Source organism: Procambarus clarkii, chromosome 5 (assembly GCF_040958095.1).
Source record: "Procambarus clarkii isolate CNS0578487 chromosome 5, FALCON_Pclarkii_2.0, whole genome shotgun sequence".
In the NCBI taxonomy this organism is placed as follows: Eukaryota; Metazoa; Arthropoda; class Malacostraca; order Decapoda; family Cambaridae; genus Procambarus; species Procambarus clarkii.
This window is the reverse complement of record NC_091154.1, coordinates 934073-947083: the sequence shown is the minus strand read 5'-3', so window position 1 is coordinate 947083 and position 13011 is coordinate 934073. Positions and strand designations below refer to the sequence as shown.

At 44.0% G+C, this 13011-nt stretch overlaps 3 protein-coding genes across 3 annotated transcripts in view; all 3 read left to right on the top strand.

Moving 5' to 3' along the window:
• Window positions 1-5961, top strand: part of LOC138372420 (kynurenine 3-monooxygenase-like) — a 270834-nt gene extending 264873 nt beyond the window's left edge. Inside the window, exon 12 of the transcript XR_011230863.1 lies at window positions 5910-5961. The gene's annotated coding sequence lies outside the window, so the exon portion shown is untranslated. The remainder of the gene's footprint in view (window positions 1-5909) is intronic.
• LOC138352637 (zinc finger protein 383-like) lies at window positions 550-1281 on the top strand. The gene has a single exon (XM_069305162.1). The coding sequence runs from the start codon at window positions 550-552 to the stop codon at window positions 1279-1281; it is 732 nt and encodes a 243-aa protein (XP_069161263.1).
• A 2145-nt stretch (window positions 5962-8106) lies between the features above and the next one.
• On the top strand, window positions 8107-9555 carry LOC123766768 (zinc finger protein 658B-like). The gene has a single exon (XM_069305156.1). It carries the CDS (start codon window positions 8107-8109, stop codon window positions 9553-9555), a length of 1449 nt encoding a protein of 482 aa, XP_069161257.1.
• The last annotated feature ends 3456 nt before the right edge of the window (window positions 9556-13011 follow it).

Below are 13011 nucleotides of genomic sequence, written 5' to 3'. Positions count from 1 at the left end.
TGAGTTTAGGAGGAGTCATCGTGCGTGATTGTGCCGTTAAGCGGCGACATTGTTCCACTACCAGAGTCACAGGACGCCTGACGCCTTATGGTCTGGGGGTCACTGGGGGTCCATAGTCTTCCAGCTGGTTCTCTGTGTGGGGTGTCCCTCGCCTCCCTCTCTGGGGTCACTGGGCGTCCATAGTCTCCCAACTGGTTCTCTGTGGGGGGGGGGTGTCCCTCGCCTCCCTCTCTGGGGGACGCCTCGGGTCGCCAAGCATCTGCCTCGCAGCCTCTTTATCTCCCGTAAGGCACAGTAGTCTTCCACCCACACGCCACCATTACCCGCAAGACTTCCTGTTATTCCCATCACGGGAACGCTTGGGCACATCCGGCACTAGTGCGCTCCTGGGCCCTAGATCAACAACAACTATGCCCGGCAACTCTGCTTAATTATCCTACCCAGCGGCAGTGTTGTGTCTCCAGGAAACGCCCCAAGTCACAAGACAACTCCAGCAGTCATCAGGAGGAGATAACCTTCATGCAAAATCTGTGAATCATAAATACAATGATGAAACCTCATGAATATCCAGAGTGTGGGAAAATATTCAGATGTCATGCAGAGGTAAAGCAGCACATGTTCGTGCATACGGAGGATAAGCCTTACGAGTGTACAGAGTGTGGAAAAAGATTCAGGCGTCAGAGAGGGGTGAATCGGCACAGGGTTGTACATACAGGAGATAAACCTCATGCGTGTCCAGAATGTGGGAAAAGTTTCAGACGTCATGCAGACGTGAAGCAGCACATATTCGTTCATACGGAAGATAAGCCTTACGAGTGTACAGTGTGTGGGAAAAGATTCAGGCGTCGTGGAGAGGTGAAGCGGCACATGGTTGTGCATACAGGAGATAAACCTCATGAGTGTCCAGAATGTGGGAAAAGATTCAGTCGTCAAGAAATGGTGAAACTGCACATGGTTGTGCATACAGGGCATAAACCTTATGAGTGTCCAGAGTGCGGAAAAAGTTTCAGTCAACATGCAGCTATGAAGACTCACAGGATGGTGCATACGAATCAGAAACCCTATGAATGTGCTGAGTGTGGGAGAAGATTCAGAGAACGTCACCATATAATTAGACACATGTTAGTGCATTCAGATGATAAGCCTCATGAGTGTCCAATATGTGAAAAAAGATTTAAGCTACGGACAAGTATGAAGCGTCACATCATATTATTGCATCAAGGCGATAAACCTGACGGCTTAGTGCCCTTTCTTGTGAAAAAAAAATGTCTTGGTAACTAAATTATTTTGGAAAGGCATGAGATGATGTGTGTATGTTGGATAAGTCTTGTGAGTGGCATTCATTTAAGCATTTCAGTATTATATCAGATACATATCAAGACGTTAACTTTCCACTTATCCAAAATATTGTACTGAGATTAATCTTAAAAGTACTGTGCTATCTCAGTTGGACGTTCTACAATGGTATTTTTGTTTTCATTATTTGTGTGAGAAATATTCTTGTCCAAGGAACTTTGACATTTTGTCTATAGGCCTTGATCTTGAGGTTATCTTGAGATGATTTCGGGGCTTTTTAGTGTCCCCGCGGCCCGGTCCTCGACCAGGCCTCCACCCCCAGGAAGCAGCCCGTGACAGCTGACTAACTCCCAGGTACCTATTTACTGCTAGGTAACAGGGGCATTCAGGGTGAAAGAAACTTTGCCCATTTGTTTCTGCCTCGTGCGGGAATCGAACCCGCGCCACAGAATTACGAGTCCTACGCGCTATCCACCAGGCTACGAGGCCCCCTACGAGGCCTGTTTGCCTGACTTAGATATTTATATTAACCTAACTTCAGAAGTTTATTAATCTAATGCATTTATATCAGTTCGAATCTGGGAATTATAATTGCCCAAGTCTGGCATTTCTTTCTGCCAGGCATTAGCTTTCACATAACCCAATTCCAAAATTTGTATTATCCCAGGTACATTATATTCATGGTGGTTAACTTAGGCTAGGCCTAATTGCCACTATTAATTATGTCAATATTTATAAATATAAAATACAAGGATATCTACTTTCTATTAAAAGTTATAATTATTTTAGAGTATAGGTATACCATAATTGTAAATGTTGCTAATGTACTAGGCTGATAATTATAGCCTATGGGCCAGATATAGAAGTAACGAATATTGATTTCATTGGTAGTCAAATTTGTTGGTGTTCTGATGTTTGTAATTAATGTGGCTATTGTTTATTATTAATTTATAATATTGACAATATTGTAATAGTTGGGCCTTACTTATTGTCCATTAATTATTATATAGAACTTTACAGTTCTCTTTATATACAAGGTCACTATAGTGTTCATTTGATTAATAAACAAATATGATTCATGTGATGTTTATTTATCTTTGAAGAATTATTCAGTATGTCATAATTCCAGTGACTGCTTTCATTTGTAAAGTGGCTCCCTCGCTTCTTGCTGGATCGACGTTCAATCCCCGATGATCCAAATGTTTTGGGACAATTCCTTCATCCCTTCCTCATATCCCAGTTTCTATCCTCATATCCCATCTCCTTTCCTCATATCCCAGCTCCTCTCATATCCCAGCTCCTATCATCATATTCCAGCTCTTCCTCATATCCCAGCTCATCTTAGATCCTCTCATATACCAGCTCCTATCATCATATCCCAGCTCTTCCTCATATCCCAGCTCTTCCTCATATCCCAGCTCCTCTCATATCCCAGCTCCTATCATCATATCCCAGCTCATCCTCATATCCCAGCTCCTCTCATATCCCAGCTCCTATCATCATATCCCAGCTCATCCTCATATCTCAGCTCCTCTCATATCCCAGCTCCTCATCTTAGCTCCTCTCATATCCCAGCTCCTCATCTTAGCTCCTCTCATATCCCAGCTCCTATCATCATATCCCAGCTCTTCCTCATATCCCAGCTCCTCATCTTAGCTCCTCTCATATCCCAGCTCCTATCATCATATCCCAGCTCTTCCTCATATCCCAGCTCCTCATCTTAGCTCCTCTCATATCCCAGCTCGTCTCCTCATATCCCAGCTTCTGTCCTCATATCCCAGCTCGTCTCCTCATATCCCTTTCAGAGCACACATGAGGCAACAGCATTTTCTAACAATTAGCTAACATGTGAAGGTATATGATCGCTGGGACCCAGCAAGCAGGGGAGAAGCTCGCCTCATGTGACCACAGTACACTAAGGTGAAGTATAAGTACACAAACCCATATATAAAGGCCCAGGACGATGGCTCTCTAGGGAGGGTGCAGCTGCACCTCCACAGATCTCCAGTATCAGCTCTTGATACTGGTAATGGCTCAAAAGGGCCACCACTTTCGGGCTATTCATGCCCGTGCCACCTTTTGGATGGCTTAATCTTCATCTTGGACACATTCATGGGAGACATCTCCCATCACGCAGGGTGCAGTTGCACCTCCACAGATCTCCAGTATCATCTATTGATACTGGTGATGGCTCAAAAGGGCCACCACTTACGGGCTATTCATGCCCGTGCCACCTTTTGGGTGGCTTAATCTTCATCATCATGGCTCTCTAGACTACCTTACCTGGTTGATGGGGTTCTGGGAGTTCTTCTACTCCTCAAGCCCGGCCCGAGGCCAGGCTTGACTTGTGAGAGTTTGGTCCACCAGGCTGTTTCTTGGAGCGGCCCGCAGGTTTACATATACCTGGGTGATGGGGTTCTGGAAGTTCTTCTACTCCCCAAGCCCGGCCCGAGGCCAGGCTCGACTTGTGAGAGTTTGGTCTACCAGGCTGTTGCTTGGAGCGGCCCGCAGGCCCATATACCCACCACAGCCCGGTTGGTCAGGAACTTCTCTTAGAAAAGTCCAGTTTTCTCTTGAAGATGTCCACGGTTGTTGAAGGAGGCTTATCATAGAACAATGTTAGTAAGCTTTGAACAAAACAGTACAGGCAAGTTGTGAATAAGAGAACAATGCAGGTAATCTACAGGCAAGATGTCAACAGAAGAACCATTTCTGGCGAGGGTTCCGAGAGTTCTCGTTGGTCCAGCACTAATTGCAAGATATGATCTAAATGTCATGCAAGCAAGTTGTAAACAAAAGAACATTGCAGGCAAGTTGTAAACAAAAGAACATTGCAGGCAAGTTGTAAACAAAAGAACATTGCAGGCAAGTTGTAAACAAAAGAACATTGCAGGCAAGTTGTAAACAAAAGAACATTGCAGGCAAGTTGTAAACAAAAGAACATTGCAGGCAAGTTGTAAACAAAAGAACATTGCAGGCAAGTTGTAAAATATGAAGCTCCAACAAGCAAGATTTTCCACCTTATTGAGTCTCATCCTCGCCCTTGCCCCCCCCCCCCCCTCTGCATCGAACCGTCTGTGGCCACTGTCGGGCGAGCAGCTCCCTTCCTCGGACACTCGTCCTCCACCAGATAATGTTATAGTTTATCATAGCTGGTGCCAATGGCCTCATTTTTCCTTGGACACGGCAAAGTTTTTATTTGGTATTGTGAGTAATGCAGGAAGGTGACACAATCGACTTGAGAATGGTCCAGGACGGACCGAATCGTCGTCGTCCCTTCACCTTCTAGTGTGTGGTCTGGTCAACAAGGTGACTGACATGTATTATAGTTTAGCCAACTTCCCCTGGCCCGCACTGTGGCATTGACCTCATTAGTTCCTTTGACAGGTTGGTGAATTCTAACTCTAGTACTCTTTCGGACCTGTCTGCCTTCAGTGGGGCCCTTATCCCCGTTCTTGACAGCTTGTTTTCTAAAAATCACCACCTTCCTCGTCGCTTCCAGCTTGCCCTTGCCTCCATAAAATCTAACAACTCTATTCTTATCTTTCCTTCCGACAAAGGCAATTCGGTTTCCACTGAGGAACCCAGGGTCGTAACATAAACACTCTATGCAAATAAAGGGACCCAGTCTATGGAACTCACTCCCTATTGAATTGAAAAGCTGTCCAACTTTTGCGTCATTCAAAAACATTTCATCTTCATAGTTTTTACCTTTTGCTTTAAAATTGTACTGTATTTATTGCTTCCCAATCTCCCAATCTTTATGTACCCAATCCGAACATCTTTACCATTGTGATCATTACTGTCTTCTTATATGTGCTGTCAATCTGCTGTATGTGTCTATTAATCTTGTTTAAATTACCAATCAATGTAATCAATCAGAGCTTTAATATACCAATGTGCTTTAATATACTTACTAATCTCTCTCATCTTATTTTTTCTTGCAATGAATTTGTTATCATTTTATTAATTCTGCTAGAATTTACCTACTTAAAATTATCTGTTAGATTAAGGACCTGCCCGAAACGCTGGGCGTACTAGTGGCTTTACAAGATTGTAAATACTATGCTATGTATTCTCTCTAACCCAATGTACCTTTTTGTATATAAATAAATAAATGAATAAATAAATAAATAAATAAATAAATAAATAAATAAATAAATAAATAAATAAATTGACTTGAGAATGGTCCAGGACGTACCGAAACGTCGTCGTCCCTTCACTTTCTAGTGTGTAGCTTGGGCAACATATTTCAGCCACGTTATTGTGACTCCTCAAGTTCAAGTTCAAGTATGTTTATTGAGACAAGAAAAAATACATCTCAAAGGGATAGAGTAGCTTAGGCTATTTCTACCCCCCATTGTGACTCCTCGTCTGCACAGTGTAGCGAGTAGATTATCCCAATAATATACTCGCTCCAAATATAGTGTTAATGTTCCTGTCAACCTTTGGAGATGAATGAGGTGAGGCGTTGCCCGGGCAACACGGTGAGATGCCCGAGCAATATAAGCAGCGGTGTAGCGAACATTAACTAGTCTACTTTCAAGTGTGGTCTAGAGCAGACACTTGCGAGATACTGTACCGACGCTCAGTGCGCTCAACTCACACCAAAGTATCACCTGTGTACTTCTGTATATTCGACCAAATATATATATAGTGTCTTAGTGTCTGTGTTTATTTGTCACCATACTTTACGTAACAATAGAACTGTTACATTGGTGACCCAGTGAGTGAAAAAGAACACCTAGTCACAAACTAGATCTTCGTCATGGATTTATCTACCAGGTTTCCAGCATACAACGCAGATGAGCCAGAATTTTGGTTCATGCAGATGGAGGCTATTTTCGACCTTCACGAAGTTTCGACGATACCCAGCCACGATGGACTACAACATGGACTCTCACTGGACCTCTACTGCTGCTGCTTGCTGTGGACCGCTGCCACCTGTCACGGAACGCTACCAACACGCGCGCCACAGCTATGATTTTCACCGCGATCGTCTCTGCCTTTTCATCTACTACGGCTTGCTGCTCCACGATCACTACTCACTCATCTGGCAGCTTCATCAGTAACTACATAATGTGGGATCTACAGCCTGTCCTGCCGACTCTCCGTCGCTGCCAGGGCACTGCTTGTTCTACAGGGGCGCCCACGAAAGCTGCTCTTTCGTCAGATTCATCTACACGATTCACTGCATTTTGATACTCGGCCGACTCAAGCCCTTTGCGCAGTACAGGACTTACAGCTTGCGTTTCCGACACTTCGGCGCCTTCAGGACAATTCAGCTCTAGATGTGATTACCTCGTTGTCCTAACTACGTGCCTACATTACCTCCTAATGTCCTGGTGCCCGAGCCCATCCGCCCCGGATCTAAATGCTCCACCAGCGACCCAAGGACGCAACAATTATGCACATTCTTCTCTCCTGCTACACCGAGCTTGTCCACACACTGCCTACATCTTTTGGTACCAGACTACAATTTCCACAGTCAACAATGTAGTACTCGGCGTGTACAGTCCTAATCAACCCAAGACGCTACAGCTTCGACACAGAGCAGACAGCAGACTACGACCGCATCGAGCCGCCACGCTCTCGCTCCCCGAGTTTAGACACTCACACTCCCCGAGTTTAGACACTCACAAATCTCAATCGAGCCGCCACGCTCTCCCACATAGAGCTCCACGACTCCGGCCTCACTCAGCTCTCTGCTCTGCTCCAGGCTTCGTCTCAACGTCTGCGACACTGCTAAATCCAGAGACACATCCGCCGACTACGCAGTTCACTTTTCGACCCCAGTTACCAGCCGCACCACAACCTGATCCTACGACAACGGACGATCCTGTACGACCTCCCATGTTACAACCCCAGTACCAGCTGCACCACAACCTGATCCTACGACGACGGACGATCCTGTGCGACCTCCCACCCTACGACCCCAGTTAGATGACATCAGCGAAGAGGAGGAAGTTAACTTTGATGGTTATGTAACGCGAGCAGGGCGTACAATTCGCCGACCAGCTAAGTTCCTTGATCAAGTATTTTTCCTTTCATCCCCTGGGAGGGGGAGTTCTGTAGCGAGTAGATTATCCCAATAATATACTCGCTCCAAATATAGTGTTAATGTTCCTGTCAACCTTTGGAGATGAATGAGGTGAGGCGTTGCCCGGGCAACACGGTGAGATGCCCGAGCAATATAAGCAGCGGTGTAGCGAACATTAACTAGTCTACTTTCAAGTGTGGTCTAGAGCAGACACTTGCGAGATACTGTACCGACGCTCAGTGCGCTCAACTCACACCAAAGTATCACCTGTGTACTTCTGTATATTCGACCAAATATATATATAGTGTCTTAGTGTCTGTGTTTATTTGTCACCATACTTTACGTAACAATAGAACTGTTACAACAGTTTAGCCAAAGTTGAAGAACCAAAGAAAACGATGTTGACACCGGACCCCAAGTGATCGACACCATAACAACAACAACATTATCAGCGACAAACATGGTGGACAACACTGCTTAGTGCAGTCATCGGGAGGACAAATCCTTCATGCAAACTGCACTTACTATCAAGAAAACTGCTTAATAATCCTACCCAGCGGCAGTGTTGTGTCTCCAGGAGACGCCCCAAGTCATAAGACAATCTAGGTCTCCGTGGCACAGTGGTAAAGCTTCGCGAGAGCTTTGTCCAGGGTTAGTATCCTGGCCGGGGCGGATTGACTGGGCACCAATCCTTAACTGTAGCCTCTGTTCACCCAGCGTAACCCAGGGTTGTATTACGGGGAAAAATTAGGATTAAGGACAAAATAAAAATGTCATCAGGAGGGGATAACCCTCAAACAGTTTTGACAAATCATAAGATGCCCAAGCAACATGAGTGTCCATTGTGTAGGAAAATATTCGGTCGTCGTTGCCACCTGAAGCAGCACTTGCTTGTGCATACGGAAGGTAAACCTCACGAGTGTCCACAGTGTGGGAAAAGATTCAGTCAACTTCAGCATTTGAAGAATCACATGGTTGTGCATACAGGGGTTAAACCTCATGAGTGTCCTGAGTGTGGGAAAAGATTCATTCGGCGTGCAGAGGTGAAACAGCACATGCTTGTGCATACAAGGGATAAACAACATGAGTGTCCAGTGTGTGGGAGAAGGTTCAGTCGTCCTGGAGATGCTAAGAAGCACATGGTTGTACATACAGGAGATAAACCTCACGAGTGTCCTGAGTGTGGAAAAAAATTCAGTCACCTTGGAAGTATGAAAATTCACATGTTTTTGCATACAGGGAATAAACCACTTGAGTGCAATGAGTGTGGGAAAAGATTCAGTCATCTTGGTGGTATTAAGCAGCACATGAAAGTGCATACAGGGAATAAATATCACGAGTGTCCTGAGTGCGAGAAAAAATTCTGTCGACTTGGAGCTTTTAAGAAGCACATGCTTCTCCATACAGGGGATAAACCCCACGAGTGTCCCGAATGTGGGAAAAGATTCAGAATGGTTCAATATGTGAAGAATCACATGGTTGTCCATATGGGGGATAAACCTCATGAGTGTCCCGAGTGTGGGAAAAGATTCATTCGTCGTGGGGAGGTGAAGCAGCACATGGCTGTCCATACAGGGGATAAACCTCACGAGTGTCCAGAATGTGGAAAAAGATTCAGCCTACTTCGATATGTAAAGCTACACATGGCTGTTCATACAGGGGATAAACCTCATGAATGTCCTGAGTGTGGGAAAAGATTTATTCGTGTTGGAGAGGTGAAGCAGCACATGGTTGTGCATACAGGAGAGAAACCTCATGAGTGTCCAGAGTGTGGGAAAAGATTCACACAAGTTCGATGTTTGAAAATACACATGAAGGTGCATACAGGCCAAAAACCTTTTGAATGTGCCGATTGTGGGAGAAGGTTCAAAGACCGTAGCAGTATAATTTCACATGTTTTGGTGCATACAGATAAGCCTCACAAGTGCCCAGATTGTGGAAAAAGGTTCAGCCTACTTCGATATGTAAAGCTACACATGGCTGTTCATACAGGGGATAAACCTCATGAATGTCCTGAGTGTGGGAAAAGATTTATTCATGTTGGAGAGGTGAAGCAGCACATGGTTGTGCATACAGGGGAGAAACCTCATGAGTGTCCAGAGTGTGGGAAAAGATTCACACAAGTTCGAAGTTTGAAAATACACATGAAGGTGCATACAGGCCAGAAACCTTTATATGTGCCGAATGTGGGAGAAGATTCAAAGACCGTGGCAGTATAATTTCACATGTTTTGGAGCCTCATGAGTGCCCAGATTGTGGAAAAAGATTTGCCTACCGCAGTAATATGAGAGAATACACGCTATTGCATCCAGGTGACAAAACTGATTTGACCTAGAGTCCTGTCTTGTGAACAAACAATCTTGGTTGAGCAATTTAGTTTTAAAAGAAGCCATATAGTGTGTTTAATTTGGATATTGAATAAATCAATCACATAAGTATTTCAGTACAGTATTGTATCCGAATAATCCAATATACTGTACTGTTTGGAAACTGTATCATCATAGAGTACCATATTACATCAGCTGGATATTCTACAAAGGTTGGTATTGTGTTCATTATTTGTGTTTGAAAAATATGCTTGACTACATAAGGTAAAGCTCAGCAACATTGGGTATTGAAGTAATATTTTAATCATCTGTTCTATAATAAAAATTAGATGTTCCTTAAAGACCATGCAGGCACCTTGGAAATGGTGGTAATAGAGACACATCTTTATGTGTTTTTCGAAGATAAAATAAAGTTTATAAGTTTATTTAAAACTTTGTATTTAGGTCCTTTTAGAAAATGTATTTGCAGTGTAATAAAGTCTTTCGCTGCTAAGATAAAAGCTATTTTATTTTTATTAATAACTAGCTGTACCCGGCCAAGGCTCTGTTGTTGCTCAGCAACCTTTCCCTGTCTCCCAGTCCTCCCCACCATTCCCACCCCCCTCCCCATCACCTCGTCCTCCTAACCATTTCCCACTCCCCCGTCCCCTCGTCCTCCCTAATCATTCCCTCCTCCACTGTCACCTCGTCCTCCCCACCATTCCTTCCTCCCCCATGACCTCATCCTCCCTCCCATTTCCTCCTCCACTGTCACCTCGTCCTCCCCACCATTCCCTCATCCTCCCTACCATTTCCCTGTCCCCTTGTCCTCCCCCACCATTCTCCATTCCCCTGCCCTCTCGTCCTCGCCATCCCCCAACTCCACCGTCTCCTCGTCCTCCCAACCATCCCCCAATCCCGTCCCATCGTCCTCCTCACCATTCCCCACTCCCTCGTCTGATGTATTCCCAAATGATCTGATGTTCCCATAAAAAAATATGCAAATGATCTGATGTTCCCATCACTGAAACATCAAATGATCTGATGTTCCCATCACTGAAATATAAGAAAAAGTTAAAAACGAAATGAAAAAATAAAAAAAAACTATACTCCCGAAATGAATGGTATGGTAAACAACACAATGCAATGTCACACAAAATAATTAAATCAAAATGAAAATAAATCGAAATCTATGAAAATTTAATTTGTCAGTGCAATCGGAAACACTGAAATGGAATCGTAACATATTTAGTATAGTATGTGTTGCTCTTACGTGCAACAGATGGCGCTGTTTCCTACAAAAATAATATTTTTACCTGACACAGGTGTGGCATCTATACTTATCCTTACAAAATGAAAGGTATGGTAAACAACACAGCTCAATTTCAATGTGATGTCACACAAAATAGTTAAAAATCAAAATGTAAATAAATCAAAATCTATGAAAATTAAATTTATCCATGCAATCGGAAACATTGAAATGGAATAGTAACATATTTAATACAGTGTGTGTTGTTATTACGTGCATCAGATGGCTCTTGTTTTTCAAAATAGGCATATTTTTGCCTGTCACAGGTGTGGTATCTATTAAGAAGGCATACAAAAACACGCACGTATTCAAATGGAATGTTGTGTCAAAATTTCAAAGCAATCGGTGAAGAATTTTCGTAGATTACGTGTGTTGTGCTTACGTCCAACAGATGGCGCTGTTAAAAAAAAAAAAAAAGCATGTTTTTTCCTGTCTCGGGTGAGGCATTTATATAGTAGGTATATAAAAACATGCGCTTATTTGAATGCAACATTGTGTCAAAATTTCAAAGCAATTGGTAAAGAGGTTTTGAAGATTTCCCTCACATGAAAAACACAGTTTTATAAAAAAGCATGTTTTTTCCATCACAGACGTGACATCTGTATAGCATGCATATAGATAACACGCGTGGATGCGAATGGAAGGTCGTGTGAAAGTTTCAAAGCAATCGGTGAAGAACTTTCGGAGATTAGCGATTTTAAAGAAACTAACATTTACATTTTTATTTATATAGATCTAGGGGAGAAGAAAAACAGTTTGAGATGTACTCAATATTGTACTTTTATTTTTATGTTCATTGTACATAAGGAATCATTCAGAACCTTATACACCACTTATGTCAGACCAATCCTTGAGTATGTAGCTCCAGCCTGGAGTCCATACCTATTTAAACAAGACAAAGTTAGAGAAGATCCAGAGGTATGCTACCAAACTAGTCCCAGAACTGAGAGGTATGAGTTACGAAGAAAGGCTACAGGAGTAAAGGGAAACATGATTACCACCTACAAAATTCTCAGAGGAGGACAAAGACAAATTATTTAACACGGGTGGAACACGAACAAGGGGGTGACACAGGTTGTTAACACGTAATTAGGGGGGCCTGATAGCCGAGTAATTACCTAAGTATAATTACCTAAGTGTAGTTACAGGATGAGAGCTGCACTCGTGGTGTCCTGTTTTCCCAGCACTCTTTATCATATAACTGCAAAGTGGACAGCACTATGGACTCGTAATTCTAGGGTCCGGGTTCGATCCCCAGTGATGGCAGAAACGAAATGGGCAGCGTTTCTTTCTCCCTGATGCACCTGTTACCTAGCAGTAAATAGGTACCTGGGATTTAGACAGCTGTTTCAAGTTGCTTCCTGTGTGTGTGTGTGTGTGTGTGTGTACTCACCTAGTTGTGTTTGCGGGGGTTGAGCTCTGGCTCTTTGGTCCCGCCTCTCAACCGTCAATCAACTGATGTACAGATTCCTGAGCCTACTGGGCTCTGTCATATCTACATTTGAAACTGTGTATGGAGTCAGCCTCCACCACATCACTTCCTAGTGCATTCCATTTACTAACTACTCTGACCCTGAAAAAGTTCTTTCTAATGTCTCTGTGGCTCATTTGGGTACTCAACTTCCACCTGTGTCCCCTTGTTCGCGTCCCTCCAGTGTTGAATAGTTCATCCTTGTTTACCCGGTCGATGAACTATTGACTGGGTAAACCGAGTAGTAGACCGGGTATTGTCGATGTGTGTGTGTACGCTCTTTCTCCTGCTCTCTCTCTTTCAAAATGCTATGCCTCCTGTGGCTCACAAAAGTGTGTTCCCTGGAGGAATTCGAACTGTGCTTGGGCTGTACGCTGTAAGCATGCAGCCTGGACATAGGAGCCAGCAGGCTCCTGGGGCTAGATTCACGAAGCAGTTACGTATGTTGGACCAGGCTGCGAGCAGCCGCGTCCAACAGCCTGGTTGATCAGTCCAGCAACCAGGAGGCCTGGTCGACGACCGGGCCGCGGGGATGCTAAGCCCCGGAAGCACCTCAAGGTAACCTCAAGGTAAGGCAAGGTACTTACGA

Bases quoted from the DNA above. Each gene is read 5' to 3' on its own strand.
- LOC138352637 (XM_069305162.1), top strand. From the start codon at position 550: ATGAAACCTCATGAATATCCAGAGTGTGGGAAAATATTCAGATGTCAT.
- LOC123766768 (XM_069305156.1), top strand. From the start codon at position 8,107: ATGTCATCAGGAGGGGATAACCCTCAAACAGTTTTGACAAATCATAAG.